The sequence below is a fragment of the Hypanus sabinus genome, chromosome 2 (genome assembly GCF_030144855.1).
Source record: "Hypanus sabinus isolate sHypSab1 chromosome 2, sHypSab1.hap1, whole genome shotgun sequence".
In the NCBI taxonomy this organism is placed as follows: Eukaryota; Metazoa; Chordata; class Chondrichthyes; order Myliobatiformes; family Dasyatidae; genus Hypanus; species Hypanus sabinus.
In genome coordinates, this window is record NC_082707.1 from 165,044,637 (window position 1) to 165,063,446 (window position 18,810).

The 18,810-nt window shown below is 41.1% G+C and overlaps 1 protein-coding gene across 4 annotated transcripts in view; it reads right to left on the reverse strand.

Moving 5' to 3' along the window:
* Positions 1 to 18,421, reverse strand: part of kif26ab (kinesin family member 26Ab) — a 194,160-nt gene extending 175,739 nt beyond the window's left edge. For all 4 annotated transcript variants that reach the window (XM_059958457.1, XM_059958451.1, XM_059958470.1 and 1 more), the window contains exons 1-2: positions 17,523 to 18,421; positions 16,793 to 17,041 (exon numbers count right to left, since the gene is read on the reverse strand). In XM_059958457.1, the coding sequence (XP_059814440.1) occupies positions 16,793 to 17,041; positions 17,523 to 17,573 (300 nt within the window). In that variant the 5' untranslated portion in view covers positions 17,574 to 18,421. The remainder of the gene's footprint in view (positions 1 to 16,792; positions 17,042 to 17,522) is intronic.
* Between the last annotated feature and the right edge of the window lie 389 nt (positions 18,422 to 18,810).

The window sequence follows — 18,810 nt, forward strand, 5'->3', positions numbered from 1 at the left end:
CATTAATGGATATTTTAACCAGCAATGTAGAACATCAGTGATTTAAAGGATAGTTAACTCTGCCCACAGATCTCAATATGTCTGTCCGTCATTGATGAAATGCATTGACGACTAGCAAAAGCAAATTCAATAAAAACATCCAAAAGGAATTTGGACAATTACTTCAAGAGAAGAAGAAATACAGAATTTTAAGAGAGGAGGGGTGGACAATGGACTGAAACAAACGAAAGAGTTCTGTTTACACTTGTGCTCGGAACATTCCAAATCCATTTTTGTGCACCAGCCCTAGGGGTCAGAGGAACACACACCAGCTACCTTGATGCACAACATGATTTCACAAGTGAAGGCTACAACAAGCACAAGATCAAATCACAAAAAATAGAAGTAAGAATAGGTAGTTTGACCCCTAAAGTCCACTCCATCGTTCTCTCAGAGCTCGGCTGATATTTTTAACCTCAGCACCACTTTGCTGCACTAACCCCATGAGACTTGAACTCTTATATAAAAGAAACGCATTGATCTCATGTGCTGGCGGACTGTAAAAAGGGGAATCGAGGATTGACGCTTCCTCTATATTCATTATCAGGGCACAGGATTCGCAGGTAAGGTCAGCATCTATTCTCTAGCCCCAGCCAATTGCCTTGCCAGTCTATTACTGGGGCACAAATGTGTTGCTGTCCATGTCAGCTGAGGGCTGTGTGCTCTGTTGTCTGTCCCATTCATTTGAAAATGTAGCAGAGATTTCAGCTTTTCAACATTCTGAACCCCGAACAATGGCACACTCCCTCAATATTAGGATAAATTATGTATAATTAACTTCTTCTCATACAGAGCTGAAAGTGCTACCACTAAGCCAAAATGGTAATTATAATGAGTAGCATGTATGGTTTCGCGTGTTCAAAGCAAATGCAGAGATCCCACGGGATTGTTCTGCATTTGTTTCCTGATGCTGCACGATTCCCTTACATTTTGCCTGTCCCTATTGTAACAACATGTGCAAACCTCTCCCTGGAAGCAGGAGTAGCTATCTCTAATGACAGTATGACATTAAACTATGTGAATTTGCTGTTAGGTCACTTAAATGGATATCAACCAGATCCTAATATTTGTTTATGCCAATCACTTAGTACAACAAACTAATCATGTAGGATCATGAAAGAATACATTAATTAAAAATTATCTCTACTCTTCGTCTGTTAAGCCTTTAACTAAAGTATTTTGCCCATTCTGTCTCTATTCTAGTCTTTACTGCTCTCCTCCTAAATGTGTCATTTCTCCTTTCCTTCCTTCTTCCTTGTCAGAGTTTCACTCCACTTGTGCAAAACTAAATACAATTTGGAACTAAAAAGTGAGTATCATGTAGTTTGCAATGTAAAATGTCATCTGGTTCACCATTGTCCTTTCGTAAAGAAAACCTGCTGCGTGCACTTCCCTGGTCTGGTCTGTATGTAACTCAAACCTACCTGCTCAAAGGGGTGTTAAGAGATAGAGATTATACAGAGGCCTAACAACAGCACTGATATCGTATGAATGAGAAGAGAGGAACGACCATTCCTGCATCGCCTGTTTTGCAGGTTCCAGACACTGCAGAATGCAAATCAAGCTAACTGATTTCTTTTGACTTTGTTTCAAATGTTTTGGCTGAGCACAGAACCTGCTGCTTTATCAGGAACTTTATTCGCCAATACTCAGGCCCAATAAGCTAATGTGTTTCTTATTCCATCTGCTGTGGTCTGTTGGCAGGACTCGAAGAAAAAAACAACATTCAGCAATTATAAAACATAAAGAATTATATGGAGATAAAGTTAAAGTAAAGGTAGGGAATCATATGTGTATAAATGCCAGTTTAAAGGACAGGAGCAACAGAAACTTGCCAGTTGGCAAACTGATGGACCCTGCAAGCACTTTCAATTAATCTCACACTCATCTACCGAGTACAGAACTACTTGCAGCCCTGGTTTAGAACAAGCAGAACTCCAGATACCAAGACATTACTACACAGATCAAGTCACACCCAAGCTCCCAGTTGAATTTTCCTGCCTGCATAGTGCCCTTGACCCTCAAGGCCCATCCAGCATTCCCTGTTCACTTCAGCCTCTGATCTCTGACTCCTTCCTTCCTTCCTTGCAATCTCAGATTAATTTATTTTTCAAGAGGAACAAAGTTCTTTATTATTAAAAGAAACAGGAAAGGCACTTTAGATATATAAGATCAAAGATATAAATTTGACTGAGTAGGATAACACAAAACTCTCAAACTAAGCACAACCTAAGCCAAATCATGTCCATAGTTTGTATTCATGGAGGCAAACAAAGGGGCAAGCACAAGTAACTACTCATTCACAAGAGGTAAAATGTTCAATTAATTGTAATAAAGAAGAAGATTGGCATAGTATCATAGTTTTCATAATTCATATCTCTCAAATGAACTACTTATTGGTTTATGAATCATTGTAAAATGGGCAAGACTTCAGTAATTTTTTACACAGCAAGATTCCACAAGTAGCAATATGAAAATCATGAGAAAAATGTATTTTAGTGAAATGCATTGAGGGAATAAATTTTGGGCACAGTACAGAAGATCAGCCTTCTTCTCCCCTTTTACGTCCACCTGAGGAAGTTGGGTACATGGTTTGACATAAAAGCAGCCAATGCAGTACTCCAATGGAATGACAGCCCAGAGCTTTGTTCTCACCTGGTAATTGAACATTTAACTTCCTAGTCAAATTTGCAAACCTTAAAACAGAATAAATAATTATTTGACTGTGCCCTACATGCCTTTTATTATACTTTCGGCTTTAACAATGGGCAGCCTCATTTTCCACATGAGGGGAAACTCAGGGAGGCAAAAACTCTTGCCTTGAAGAGATAAGTATCTAAAGAGCTCTGCCTAAATACTCAGGCCTAAAAAACTAATGTGTTTCTTATTCAATGTAATCAGACTCTCCAACCCTGGCAAGAACGTCAATACGACGAATTTCTAAAGAAGAGTGCAATGTGCTAACACCAATACATATGATGTTTCGAACCATTGGACAGGGTTGAATTTCTTAGTAAGTACCTTCCCAAATAGGATCATAGCAAACTACAAAAAATATCAATTTCTGTCTCACATATGTTTGAAAAAAGTAATTAATAAGTATAAGAAGATTTAGTGTGAGTGTAGGTTTTCACAAATAAAACGACATAAGGCATTTTATGTTTAATGAAACATATTTTATTGAACTCCAAAACCAAAACACAAAAGCATGCTAAAAATCTTGATGTAATAACGTCATCAAGTCAGACCAGCCTCTTAAAGTGAAACTCAATGTCAATGGTTGTGAATTATGTACATGTTCCCCAATTATGTTACCCCAGAATTCATTAAAACTGGCAATGTTTGCTACCAGTCTGAAACTTGGATCAGCCACCCAGCTTGGGTCCTGTGTTCCATGGGTGGCTCATCCAGGGGTGCGTTGACACTCGCATGGTCACATCATGACAGCAGGGACATGGAAGCAGAATACTCCAAATATTAGTTTAAGGTGATCTACCAAAATCTGTTCAGGTTTTCCACTCTTATCTATGATAAAAGTCTTTTCTCCCCATTCCAAAACACTAAATGAGCCATTGTATGGGGCCTAAGGAGATGTTAATGACATTGAAATGGCAACCTTCTAGTAGAAAACAAAAATGGCTTACAGCCAGATAGAGACCGAGAAGCTCTCTGTAAAACGTGCTGTACTTCCTTTCAGGGGTGACAGAGCTGCTGGCTGAAGAAGGCAAGTGGCTGCCACACTCCCCAACCAACTGTTTGTGCACACCACCCACAGCATAGTATGAGGTGTCAGTAAAAATGGCTATGGGTGTGTTGGGAGTGGGTGCGCCACTAGTGTTGCATTAGAAAGAGCTTGTTTGGTAACTAATGCCCTGGTCATGTCCACTGACCAGTCAAGCACTTGATGAGGGGTATTGTCTTTAAGCATACAACACAGGGGGAGTACAAGTTTAGCAGTCCATGGAATGCAACAGTGATAGAAATTTACCATATCTAAAAACTCTTCTGCACAGATGTGATGGCCCAGAAAGTCAGTGGTTGACAACCCAAACTGGCATTTAGCAGGGTTAATAATCAACCCATGTTGGCTTAAGTGCTCGAAAAGGGTGCAGAGATGAGATACGTGTTCAGATTTGGACACACTGGTGAGAAGTATGTCATTCAGGTAAACAAAAAGAAAATCTAAGACTTTTAATATAGAGTCCATCAGCCATTGGAAAGTCTGAGCTGCATTTTTCAGGCCAAACAGCATGCGCAGAAACTCAAAAGGGCCAAAAAGGGTAATCAATGTACGTTTTGCAAATAAAATTATGTCAGACATTTCATGTTTAATGAAACCCATAACACATTTTGTTTATCTGCAAAACAGAAATACAAAAGCCTGCTAAAAACCTTCGTGTAATAACGTCATCACATCAGACCAGCCGCTTACAGTGAAACCTCTACTCAATGTCGGTCGTTGTGAATTATGTACATTTCTCTCAATCACGTTACTCTACATGAGTATTAAAGTTAATCAGATACATTTCCATATAGTCATATATCCAATTAAGTATTCATAAAGATTTTTCACTTAATTTGTGGGCTCTTATGAGACTGTAGATCACAATAATAAAATTATAGTTTTAGGAACTACCTGCAAAAAGGAACCTTTACAATTTAAGGCAACCTATTACCAGGTGGTTATGTACTGTATATAATGAAGTTTCTTATTTATTCTGAGCTCTTGAGTTTCTGTTCACTCATTTTAATGTCTGGTGTATAACTTAACACTAAAAGCCAAATATCATCCATAATGTCCATACCTCAATCTACTTAATAATAAAATATAAATTCTATTGCAGTTCCAGTAATGTCCAGTAAGAGAAATTAGCTGGAAACAATTCAACAACATCAATTACAATTAATTTGCCCTTGCTCTTGAAATGTAGTTTACCTTAGTTTAAATCTTATTGTCAAGGAGTCATTGGAGACATTCAATTTATTATCATCTTAATTGCAATTGAAAGATCCTTCTGATGAACCGTATTTCCCATTTTTTGCATACAAGTCTGTTCTTCTTAACCATCAAGCCTCAAGAATTAGACAGCAGTATGAACTATTCAGTGCATTACCAGTGAAAGGCATCATCATATATTAAGTAAGCTGAGCCTACTGGGCCTGAACACCTCCCTCTGCAACTGGATACTAGACTTCCTGACTGGGAGACCTCAGTCAGTCCGAATTGGAGGCAGCATCTCCAACACCATCACGCTGAGCATGGGGTCCCCCAGGGCTGTGTGTTCAGTCCACTGCTGTTCACTCTGCTGACCCACGACTGTGCTGCAACACACAGCTCGAACCACATCATCAAGTTCGCCGATAACACAACCGTGTTGGGTCTCATCAGCAAGATCAATGAGTCAGCATACAGAGAGGAGGTGCAGTGGCTAACGGACTGGTGCAGAGCCAACAACCTGTCTCTGAACGTGAACAAAACAAAAGAGATGGTTGTTGACTTCAGGAGAGCAGGGAGCGACCTCTCCCCACTGAACATCTACGGCTCCTCGGTAGAGATTGTTAAGAGCACCAAATTTCTTGGTGTTCACCTGGCGAAGAATCTCACCTGGTCCCTTAACGCCAGCCCCATAGCAAAGAAAGCCCTTTCTGCAAAGGCTGAGAAAAGTCCATCTCCCAACCCCCATCCTCATCACATTCTACAGGGGTTGTATTGAGAGCATCCTGAGCAGCTGCATCACTGCCTGGTACGGAAATTGCACCATCTTGGATTGCAAGACCCTGCAGCGGATAGTGAGGTCAGCTGAGAAGATCATCGGGGTCTCTCTTCCCGCCATCACGGACATTTACATTACATGCTGCACCCGCAAAGCAAACAGCATTATGAAGGACCCCACACACCCCTCATACAAACTCTTCTCCCTCCTGCCATCCTGGAAAAGGTTCCGAAGCATTTGGCTCTCACGACCAGACTATGTAACAATTTCTTCCCCCAAGCTATCAGACTCCTCAATACCCAGAGCCTGGACTGACACCAACTTACTGCCCTCTACTGTGCCTATTGTCTTGTTTATTATTTATTGTAATGCCTGAACTGTTTTGTGCACTTTATGCAGTCCTGGGTAAGTCTGTAGTCTAGTGTAGTGTTTTTTTCTATGTTGTTTTTCACGTAGTCCAGTGTAGTTTTTGTACTGTTTCATGTAGCACCATGGTCCTGAAAAAGTCTCATTTTTACTGTGTACAGTACTAACAGTTGTGGTTGAAATTACAATAAAAAGTGACTTGACTTGATTGTCATATTCTCTCTAGGTAGGACATAAATTCAAGACAGTAAAAGAATGAAACAGCTTGGATTACATTTAGAAACCATAAGATTACATGTGAGAGATTTTATAAGATGTCCTTCTAATATTTCTGCTAAGTTATCCTTCCCAATGTTCTGACTTTTTAATCTGTGGTTATTTTAAATTACACAAAGCTTTTAAAAATTATTACTATCCTTGGAGGTGGTGGAAAATTTCAGAGTCTTGTTTTTGCCCCTACATATGTGACTCATTGCAGTCTCAGAAGTCCATTATTTATGCAGTGAGGATTCCTGATCCCAATCACACTGAAGAAACTTTCCTTCCTCCAATTTTGCTCCTGTTTTCTCCACTTACACTCCTCTCCACTAATGCAACAATGCAGTTTTGTTATTTAAAACTTTTGCACATGTTTCTCAAAATTCTGTCAAACAGCATTTTAATTTTGTATAACAGCCTTCCTCACATACAATGAATGCTTTCCTCTGGATAGTCAGCGGGTATTACATAATATCAGCCAGTATTTTACAAAAGGAAGGTTGTCAGTTGGCGTTGGTTTTGGAGATAATTGGTAGATGCATTATATTGTGACTGATAACTCAACCACTATTAAGGGCATTAAACTTCAGCATAACTTTGGATCATTGCTTCACAAGCAGGCAGCCACAAGAATTAATCCATGTCACTAGATAATAAGAAACCATATAACCCTTCTCTTTTGGCAAAAGCTCATTTCCTGAACCAACTATCACTCAAAATGCATAAGTCAGTTTAGTTCCTGTGATGCATTCCAGACTAAGGAATAATTTCCTTATGCAGTTTGCAAAGATCACCATGTGTAGGGTCAAATGTCTGTCTCACTTCCCACGCTGATATTTTTCTTTGTAGAATTTGGGCAGTGAGCAATTAGCTGGTTTTGTCATTAGGAAGCACTTTACAAACACCTAGAAACTAAAGGTCAGTGGCAGCAAAATTCTACTGCTGATTGAACATGAACCACATACTTGAGTCTGAGTAATCATAATTCCTTCCAACTGTCTGTATGACATATTCTCCTTATGACTGTGAGTTTCTTATGGGTGCTGCCATTAATTACTTCCCACATCCCAAAGACCAAAGGTGGAGATGTGAGAGTGAATAGTTTGCTGAGTGTGATGGTGTTCACCCTGAGAACTGGCAAAAACAAGCAGCTTCCTTTAATGTAGTGAGAAATATTACATTTTCCACTGAGCCCATTTGTCACTATTCAGCCAGAAGTGTCAAGTGGATGGCTAAGTCTTCCTCCCAAGATCCTGATGATTGCAGAAGCTCTATCTACTGGAATTAATTCCAGAAACATCTAACCATGGCTAGAATTAACTCCTGCCTGAACAAGGAACTCCGGACACTGCTATTTTCCTATGCCACAACAGCTCCACAGCAGGCGTAGTCTCACTGGCTCTCAACTAGGCTTTGGAGCACCTGGCAACAGCAAAACATTAGTCAGACTGCTGGTTATCAATTAGAGCTCAGTGTTCAACACCATTATCTCCTCAGTACTAAACAACAAGCTTCAAAGTTCAACTGGATCCTCAGACCACGGTCAATGCAGATTGGTAATAGTATCTCCTTCTTGGTGACAATACTCTAATCACTGTGTGCACACGATTGTGTGGCTGGGCACAGCTCAAAAGTCATCTATAAATTCGCTGATAGACCACCATTGTTGGCAGAATCAAAGATGGTGACAAGCAAGCAGACAGGAGTCAGACAGATCGTCTAGTTGAGTGGTGTCACAACATCAACTTTATCTCATTTAGAAATACGTCACAGATCAGGCCCTTCTGGCTCAGTGAGCCACATCACCCAGCAGCCCGCCTATTTAACCCTTGCCTAAACACAGGACAATTTACAATGACCAAGTAACCAACTAAGCAGTGCGCCCTTAGAATGCGGAAGGAAAGCAGAGCACCTGGAGGAGGCCCACTTGTTCATGGGTGGCTGTATAAACTCCTTACAGAGGATGGCAGAAATGAACTCTGAACTCTGGCACCACAAGCTTTAACAACGTCATGCTAACCACTACACTACCGTGGCTTTGCACTCGACGTCAGTAAGTCACAAGATAGATTGTGACTTCTGGAAGGGGACATCGAGGGAATATGCACCAGTCCTCAGTGAGTGGTTGGGGGGGGGGGTGGAGGGGTCAATGGTGTAAAGTGTGAGCAGCTTCAAGTTTCTGGGCACCAACATCTCAGAGGATCTGTCCTGGGCCTTAAGCATTGATGAGATCATGAAGAAAGCACGCCTCCGGCCATACTTCATTAGCAGTTTGAGGAGGGACTGGTACATCACCAAACAGCCCTGCACATTTCTTCAGATGTAGAATGCAAATGTGTCTCATGGTTGCATCACACACAGCCTCATCTGGAGAAGCTGCAGAGAGCCGTATACTCATCCAGTTCCAACATGAACACATCTCTCCGGGCTACTGAAGACATCTTCAGACCTTTAAAGACCTTTAAAGGCCCCACTGTCTGGGACATGTGCTCTTTGCACAGCTATCGTTAGGGAGGAGTTTCAGAGCCTGAAGATCAATACTCAACAAGTCAGAAGTTTCTTCCCTTCTGCTATCAGATTTATGAATGCTCTCTGGATCCATAAACACTGCCCATTATTCACTTTTTAAACTAGTTATTTATTTTTCGTAACTTATATTAAATTTTATGTTTTGCACTGCCCTGTTGCCACAAAGCAACACATCTCACAACATATGCCAGTGATAATAAACCTGCTTCTGACTGTGATTCTAAAGGCAATCTTTGACCCATTTGATTCACACCATGTGATATTAAAACTACGGCTAAGAACACTGCACACAGCAAAGGCAATGAGACGTGACGATATCCAGGCTACAGTATAGGCTTGAAGATGTGCTGTAGACCCTGTCATGCCTGAAGCCAAGTGTTCCAGTACAGAGACAACACAAAAAATAACTCTCTGTGGATGTGGAAAATTGCCTAGGGGATGTCTTGCCTGCAAAAAGCAGGAGATTAGATGCAGGAAGGATGTTTTGAATAATAGGGAAGTCCAGAATTAGGATCTAAAGGTATGGAGGAGCCATTTAGGATTGAGAAAAGGAATAATTTCTCCACCTATGGAGTATTGAACCTGTGAAATTCTTTACCACTGAAAATAGTTATGACAAATCTATACATATTGAGGAAATATTTAGGTCACTATAGTTCTAAAGGCTAAAGAGGGTGAGATATGGGGAGAAAGCAGGGACAGAGACTATTGAGTTCAAATGATCAGCAACGTAAAGAGAACGGGGCTCCATTTCTGCCACATATGGTCTGCTCTAGTCTTATTTACCACTGCCAATGTACCCGTGGGTTACGTAATAATCCTTGGTGAATTGCTTTTCCTTTTCTCCCCCCACCTTACATCTGGAACAATGGCTAGCTCCAGATGTGGTTACCTAACTGAACGCAGATAAGAAACTAACACTTCAGCCGTCCTGGCTGGTGGCCTGGTTACTGTATCAATTGTGGTAACACGGCAGTAAAACAAAAGTAACCATAAGATAAGGGGGGACCAATTATTCCTTGCCAAAGCACACCTCTTTTCCGCAGGCCATGTAGTAGAACAAGTATTAACACTGGAGAAGACTAGAGCATGCTGAAATGAAAACTACTATTAAAAGTGAAGGGTGAAAATAAAACTGTAAACAAGACTTGCATAAATCTGTCTGGTAAACAGCCTTTTACTGTTAATGCTGTTTAGTGAATCCATGCAATTTTTTAATCATAACATAATCTTAAAAAAGGTTTCCACTAATTTTGCTGAAAAATACTTTAATTTGAACACTGATTGTGGATTGCTTCATTGAGAAACTGCTGGAGGACTTCCTAAGTCTAATAGAGTGAAGAAATCAATTAACGATAGGAAAGATTGCTATCAACAGAAGATGCTTCAGTAATTTTAACTACAACTGTTAATTCAACTTATTTAAAGATCCCCCTTTTTGAAAGAATCCTAAATAAGGTTCTCGCTCATAAAAGAAGCATTATTTTCAACAATGCTTTGAACAGTGTACAAATCCGCACAATCACTTTACATGGTTATAATCGGCACAGATGAGCAAATATGCTTAAGCCTCAGATGCGTACTTTTTTGTGTAACCACATTTGTTTGGTAAATAATATTAGGAAAAGGTACAATTTTGGCTTGCTTCTGCTTCACTGTTTGAGCTCACATTTCATTGTTTCAACTGTGTTAGTTGCAACGGCTTAGTTAGTTCACTCTCGTGTGGCCATCTTCACCCAGAAAAATTCCCTTCCACCTGTTTAGCTTCAGGTCAAGGTTTCGAAACCTTATACCTGAATTCAAAAACAACTTTAGGAAAGGTCACCAGGGTTCCAAGAACAAGACAAAAGGTTGTAGGTTGCTGGAGCTTATAAATGCAGAACACCAGCGTGAAATTTGAAGTAAAAGGCCTCAAGCATTCCTTAAACTGTTGTAAAGGAATTAGGAAATTATTGTAAACCATGTCTATGAGTGCTGTTAAATAGATTGTTAATTTTTGCCATTATTTACCTGTTGGTTGAAGTGTTCTACAAATATGAGGTACAACAAAATGCTCCATAACAAGGGCATAATACACACAACTCTCCCAGAGATGACCTCAAATGTAACTCTTTGTGCTTAATACTGAAGAGCAAGGAGGGTGTAGATTTGGTCATATTTTTACTATTTGCAATTAGAAACTAAGTGAAGCTGATAGTCAGCAGGCAGGAGCTGTACAACCAGACAACTCCAGCGGGGAAACACATCAGTCCTTCGGCTCCTCTCAGGATTGATGCCTCTTTAGGATCCAATCCCCACCCATCCTCTCCAGCATCGTCGCCAACAAAGGGGCTGAACCTTTCAGGCTTTACCCACCCCACAAGTAGCAACTGAAGTAAATATTATTAAATCAAAAGGAAATGGAGGATGCCATTTCCCAGAAAAAAAATAACTCCTTCACTGTTATTCCCTCATCCAGAGTGGACAACCATTGGGCTGCACCAGGCCAGCTTGCTCCTGACCCCTGCACTTGATACCAGTGCATCTGACCAGCTCCACCCAGGAACCAGGGCTTAAGCACTGTGGTGCAGGTCAATGGACATTTTGCATTTAGCTCCTCAATTATATGCCAGCTACAGATGCCAAATGTAATGTATTTACATAACTAGATTGTTTTCTTCTCTTTGCGTTACTGAATGTTTCAAGTAATTTCTGTCATTTAAAGTGTGTTCTCAAGTAGGGTTTTTTCATTTTCTTATTATTTAGATGCATTTGAAATATGATAAATCTTTAACTATAGCTACAACATTCTTTGATGTTTGGGCAGGTGGGACTCATCGGTCTTGGAGAAGGAAAACTCTGAATTTAAACCTCTGCCGATTTGTGGCCATACCCACCCATGGGAAAGGCTTCGGGAGTAAACCCCGAGGAAGAAATCCGGAGCTGGAGTCGCGAAGCCAGTTTGATGCTATTTACAACTTCACTCTGGCAAACCTCTGCGAAGACATGGGACATAGAACAATACAACACAGTACAGGCTCTTCAGCCCACAATGTCATGCCAACCCTTAAACCCTGCCTCCCATATAACCCCCCCACCTTAAATTCCTCCATATACCTGTCTAGTAGTCACTTAAATTTCACTAGTGTATCGGCCTCCACCACTGAAGATACTGATGCCAAGCTGTATGGGCGTTTGCCCTTCCCTTGGACTACATCAGTGTTGTGGAGAGGGGGAACCCGCTGCATGGACAACACCAGGTTCTTCAAATCTTCCCACCCAGGCTTGCACCCTGGAGAGGGCACAGTACACCAGAGTGCAAACCCATAATCCTCTGTGATCGACTGCCTACTATTGCAGTCTTTGGTGACAGTAATCTTTTAAAAGAGCATCATGTTGGCCTGAGGTAAAACTTCAGGATCAGCCACAGAGAGCACCATGGTTGTCAAAAGAGTGGTTGTGGGACTAGGGTGTGTGATGAACATGAGGAACAGACCAGATTGAACGTGAGCTAGCCCAGTATTCAGTGACATATCTGCAATTACATCTTTCCCATCAGCATGTTCAATGCCGCTATATCCATGAACCAAGGAGAGGATTACAATTGACATCATTTTCATCAAAATCACAAATAGTCTCCTTTAGCTCCATAAATGTCTGTACGTCTAAGATTACTTAAAGTAACCCAGAAGTCCAATGTGAATGTGCATCACGGAGTCAACATCGAAGCAGAGTGACGTAGGCCTCCATTCCACTGGGCATGGCACGGCTCTTTGTTTTATCACTCTGCTCAGAGTAGCTGTTGACTGAACGGATTTCCCAAACAGTGCCAATAAACTCTCCTCATTTCCCTCGTGATGGTTTTGCTAGTAGCTCTCTTACATTAGGAAGGATAGGATGACAAAAATGTGCCAAGGACAGTCAACAGGAAAATTCCTCTATTTTAAAAAGCTTTATATTCTTTGCTAAGAATTTCTTCCATTCTCTCCCTAAACCTTGTTGCTTGCCCAGCAATGAGGATCCATGCTCTTCATTCAGTGATACCAGTGACATTTCCACATTTTATGAATGGCATAAGTTACAGAATTCCAGAAGCATATATATTTATATATTGAAGCCATACAGTCCAACATGCCCCTTCTAACTGAAGTAGAAAAGAAAGACCCGAGGGTATGATTACATAAACCTCTCAAAGTGGCAGCTTGGATAGATAAAGTGGTGAAGATGTTTTGCATTCCTCAATCACAGCATTGAGTGTCAGAGTTCGGACATCTTGTTACATCTACTCAGAGAGTTAATGAGACCACACCTGGAATATTCAGTGCATTTCTGGTCACAAAAAAGGATACAAAAAAGATTCACAATAATGTTGCCAGGACTGGAGGACTTGAGTCATAAGGGAGACGTTGGATTGGCTGGGAACTGCTTTCTCTGGAGCAAAGAAGGTTGAAGGGTGAACTTATTGTGGTCTATAAAATTATGATGAGCTTAGATAAGTTAGGTAGTCACAATCTTTTTCCCACAGTAAGGAAGTCTAGAACTAGAGAGCACAAGTTTTTGATGAGAGGGGAAAGAAGTGAGTGATGGATATATAAAATAAGCTGCCAGAGGAGCTGGCAGAGGGAGGTATATTTATAATGTTTAAAAACAATGGACAGGTTCCCGGAAAGGAAACATTTAGAAATACATTGGACAAAGGCAGGCAAACAGGCCTCACTCCAAATGGCACCTTACAATCAGCATAAATGAAATGGGCCAAAGGGCATCTTTCTATACTCCAGGTCTCCATAATTGTTCCAACTCAGGAAAGGAGAAAATCCATGCAAATTACGTATGATCCCAAATTAGAGCTGATCTTTGTAGACTGAAGAGAAACACTGAAAGTGATTAAAAACAAACCCATGACCTAGTCATCCCACCTATCTGATAGAAACAACAAGAAGTTCAAAGGTGCAGATGGTCTAAGTTTTATAGCCAGTCAGAGTGAAGGCCATTAGCTAATCTTCCTGTTCGTCAAATTTGGTGACCACATTGCTGCGAGTAACTGATCTTGAATTTATGCACTTTAATTATATAACTTCGTTTGTGGTGTCATAAGATGTTTGCTGTATCAATTTATCACTATCAATTTCTAAGTCATGGCAGAGCCAATATAGCCTATAAAATAGAGAATAAATAAATTATTGTTTTAATTATTTTAACGAAAACTAGAAGTGTAATAAATGATCTATAATCACAGCTACGTTTAAGTTCTGTATTGGACATAATAATAGTTTTTACTATTTTCAAGCAGTTTTGACCAGCCACTAATTCACATTCAAATCCTTGACTTGTTTTCATCAGGTAACACTTTCTAGAGTCAATAATATCAGAACTCCTTGCAGTCATAATGTATGAAAATGATTTTCACTATCATTGCCAGAGTTTTATCAGACATTTATCAGACATCAAGCCTTTGCATCTCAATTACATCCCTTCAAAATCATACCAACTGCATCAGTTCAATAGAAAACAACTTGTTTATTGAAAGGACAATGTCAATAAATCATTACAGATGTTGCCATGTGCTGATTTTACTAGCTCTCTGTGCAAGGCAATAAATCAGTGGATAAAAATATGTAATACACAGGAAAAATACTACCAACTTCCTGTTCTATGGAGATCTGGAAGTTGAACTTTTGGGTGTAAACTGTTTCCTTGTGTAATCATCCTAATAATCCAGCATCCTATCTGTTTTTGTCATCAACTACTACATGGAACAAACCTTTGTATCTAATGACTATTTTATAAGTAGTCTACTGAAAAAGGACGTGAAAATTGTGCTATTTTACAATATCAAAAAGTAAGAAAATGAAAAATCCTTATTTTTCACTGGATGATGTAAGCATTACCCACTTAATATTTATAGACAGGCCTAATTTCAAAAATACTTCATCACTTCATGCTTATATCCTTAAATGAATGACTATATTTTGTTGCCTACTGGAATATGTCTTGTCATATTCTGTTTTGTGATGGAAAATGAATGGAAAACCTTGTCATAGTAAATAAAAATGGCGAATAGTGCCTTTTCATACTTGTCATACAGCCCAATGCACAATTTCTTCAAAACACATATCCGCCCAACAAAACAAGAGAATTCTCTAATCCAAGTATAAGATGATTTCAAAGCCATTGTTGAAAGATCCTATGATTATTTAGGCAAACAAAGTGTATTCATTCAACTTTTAATTTGTTGGGGGAGGGGAGTAGCTACATTATTGAAGTTTACCATATTAGGGGTACTGGGCTTGAAGGAGAGGTTGAATATGCCTGTATAGTTTTGAACTTTAACAATAAAGAGTTCATTTGTGGGTTACAAAACTGAAGAAAAGGGCAGAATCAGATGTATAACTTCAGAAAATAAGCCAGTTGGTTCAAAGGAGCATACGTCTAACTAGGCTGAGTTTCTCTTTAACTTTCAAAACAAAATATTGCTGAGGAGTCGACAAAAATATATTTTACCCATTTATTTCAGACACCAATCATATTTTGAAGACATAAAACAACACAGGACATGTATTTGCCTTTATAAATAGTTTGGTTAAAATATCCAACCACAGTAGACTTTACTTCAGACTCAATTTCAATATGAAGATGAAAACAGTGCTGTGATCTTTTTTTTCTTGGAAATAAAAGGTCAAATGCATCATTCAACCCTGCTTCACTCCACCACCAAACAAGAAGGACCACACAAGGTGGTCTTGAGAGAAGGGTCTCCTCATCTGAACACCTGCCTCCCGGAATAAGCTCTTTCCCATGACTAATGTCGTCCTTCAGTGACATGAACAGATAATGCCCCGATTATAATTCAGAAGAATTTGCTCATTGTGCACAGGTAGAGGAGTCAGCGGTGTCTAATTCTGCACAATGGAATAAAGTAACTTGCTGTGACAGTTGATGGCAGAAGTGTAGACAGAACATTTAGCCAAAACAAATGAAATTTAAGATTGGTACCAGACCTTCAGGGTAGATCAGATCAAAACCTTGAAATATGGCATTTTAATAGTTTGAACCTCTAATAAAGGTCGTTTTTGTGTGGGTAACCTTGGGTGAAACTTCGTTTCCTATTGGAGAATACACATGGTGTATGTGGGTGGGAGTGTACGGTGAGGGTTCTTTCATTCCTCAACGTCAGAAATGTTTGAACACATGTTTGAAATTGCTGGGAAAAATGAGTTTGTGCTACTAAATGAAACATTTTTCGCCCTGTCTCAAATCCTCGGATTTTCAGTCACATGCGCCAACCAACTGAAAGATCAACGCAATTAGTGAAAATCGATTGCAGGAAATTGTCCTCTTTTCAATCCAAAGGACTATGCAATTGCCTGACTGCCTCTCACAGTGTGCCGCGGCGGCGGCGGAGTCCTGTCAGGGTAAAATCCCCACACCTCTAACGTGTATCTAACGAGCCACGGTCACCCGACTCTCCCCCTGGGGAGTTGGTGATGCTCAGATGAGACCCTACAGTAAGAGGCCGTTTTGTTTTTGTTTGCTAAGGGATGCATATCTGCTTCTCACCCCGAGGGGAGGCTGTCAGACAGTTCCGTGGCCTCTGGTAGGGGACTGGGCGGGCAGCTCACGCCAGTCGGTGGCTCGGTCCCACCGCCCACACAGCGACCGCTCTCTGGCTCTGTCCGCTCGTCAGATTCACAGACTGAGCGACTACTGACGCGTCAACTCCCGATCAGAGCAGAGAAGAAATATGAGCGTGGCGAGGCACGCCTAGAGATCTCAGTGTAAAACAAATCAAATCCTGTAGCTACAGCCAGGTGCCAGGAGTTGGAGACAGCCAAGGATAGGGGTTCTGGGCAGGTTGGCAGCAGTGGCAGCGGGATGCTTTTATTTACGTAGTTGTTAACTCATACCTTGGTGGACCCGGGGATGACGAGCTTCATTGCTTGTCTTCTGAGCTCTGCCAGCTTGGCTTGGCAGTTCTTACACCACGCTCCCTTTTCCTCCTTCTCGAAGGGACATGACTCTGTCCCGGAGACGGCCCCTGCTCCCTCCGGAGCGGGTCGGCTGCTACAGTGATCCTCCTCCACCGCCTGCAACCTCTTCTTGAGGCCGGGCTCCGGGGGCACCGCCGTCCCCTTGCTTGGGCTTCCATCGAGCACCTATGAACCGGGCAGAGAGGACAGAGGGAAAAGCATTGTAAGATGCGCTGGACCCCATTTAACCTGTGCAATGGAGTGCACGACAAACTGAAGATTGACCGAATGGGATAACAGTTTGACATGTTAACCCCCGCTCTCAGAGTTTCGCCAGTATACCGGAGCCATTCATTCAACATTGGCAGCCTCTGTCTGTAAGTTAACTTTGGTTCATAACAACGACCCTATTGCTGAGTTTAAATACACTCTGACAAAAGTGTTTCTAATGGTTGGCCATCAAAGTAAGGAGTCTTCCAGGTTAGGGGGCATCGGAAAGCAAATCATGTTTTCTTATTCTGTGTCTCGCGACTTAAATGTCCTCTTCCATTGTGTCGCTTGCAACGCAGCAAATTTAGACCCGATGCCAGTCGGACCCACCTGAAACGTTTTCGCAACCTTACACAACCAAGTACAGGAACTCTCGGCCACAGTCTTAAATACTTACTGGCAGTCTGCGAAACTCCGGCTCCAGTGAGTGAGATTTGCTCCCTGGCATTCTGAATCAAGTCACTTTCGGTTAGTTCAGCGGCCAGAGAGACAGAAACTACAACGGTGACAGGTCCCGTCTCTCCACTGGAAAGTGTGAATTCATATCAACAGCACAATTGCCACTGAAAGCAGTCAGTTTCTCATTATCAGGAGGGTAATTGTTTCTAAACTACCCTGACTTTTCAATTGCCCCTGAAAAGCTTAACCCGGCATTTGATCATTCTGGGCCTCCCTGTCCGTCCATCATCCATATCCTAAAGGGGACAAGAGTAAGTTTGAGTTTCAAGTTTGTGTGGGTCTGGGGAAGCGACAGCGTGCCTCGGAGTGGGTGGAGCACACGCAGATGGAAACCACTGATCGGCTAAGGAGTTCCCGTGACCGACAAATAGCTCAAACCCGCAATAACTTTAAATTGACAGTATTAACTTTCAAACGGACAAGCTTGGCGAATTCACACGTAGTTGTTTCCAGTGATAAAACAGCCGTGAATTGCCCGTACGTCCCAAGTCCTCGAACAAAGTGCGAACATCGCTGAAGAAAGTCATTTCAGAACCTGCGAAACCCTGGTTTTGTTCCACTCTGACACTTACTGCTGAAATTGCTATTCAAAGCAGGACCTTCCACAATAAGACAGGCATACTCTGAGAGTGCCCGCGGTGGCTCTTTGGTGAATTTAACTATACACATGAACAATCTACAGAGCTGTGAATGACTTTAGAATTAAATTCTACCTGGGTTCGATTTGCCGCTTTACTTCATTTTGACCTCGATAGCACCGAGTTGTATGCCTGTGAGTGCGTGCGTGTGATTCTTTTTGTGGTAACTCAACACTTTTTCACTAAGTGATGCTTGTTGTATGCGTTATGGGATCTCATCCACTCAATCAAGAGTCTTTCAGAATGCAAAACAATATTAAATTGTCCACAATTAAAATATATTTTAAACTGAAAGCCAATTTAAACTTCTGAGGCTCGACCTGTCATTTTGTATTTTTTCGTGTTAATCTGGGCTGGAGAATTGTTCATTATTTGTCCCTGTAACGAGCGGCGCTGAGGGGTCGTTCCTGTAGTTACAGCGCCACCTGTTGGCCGTAGTTCTGATCCGCACAGGACCGAATTCTCAGAGATCCAACGTGTTTTGAGGGAAATCGTAGAGAGAGAAGGACAAAACTGGGTCAGAATTTGGTCGGCGTGAAACGATTGGGCACTCAGTACACTATAACTGGAATTTAAGAAAACGTTTTA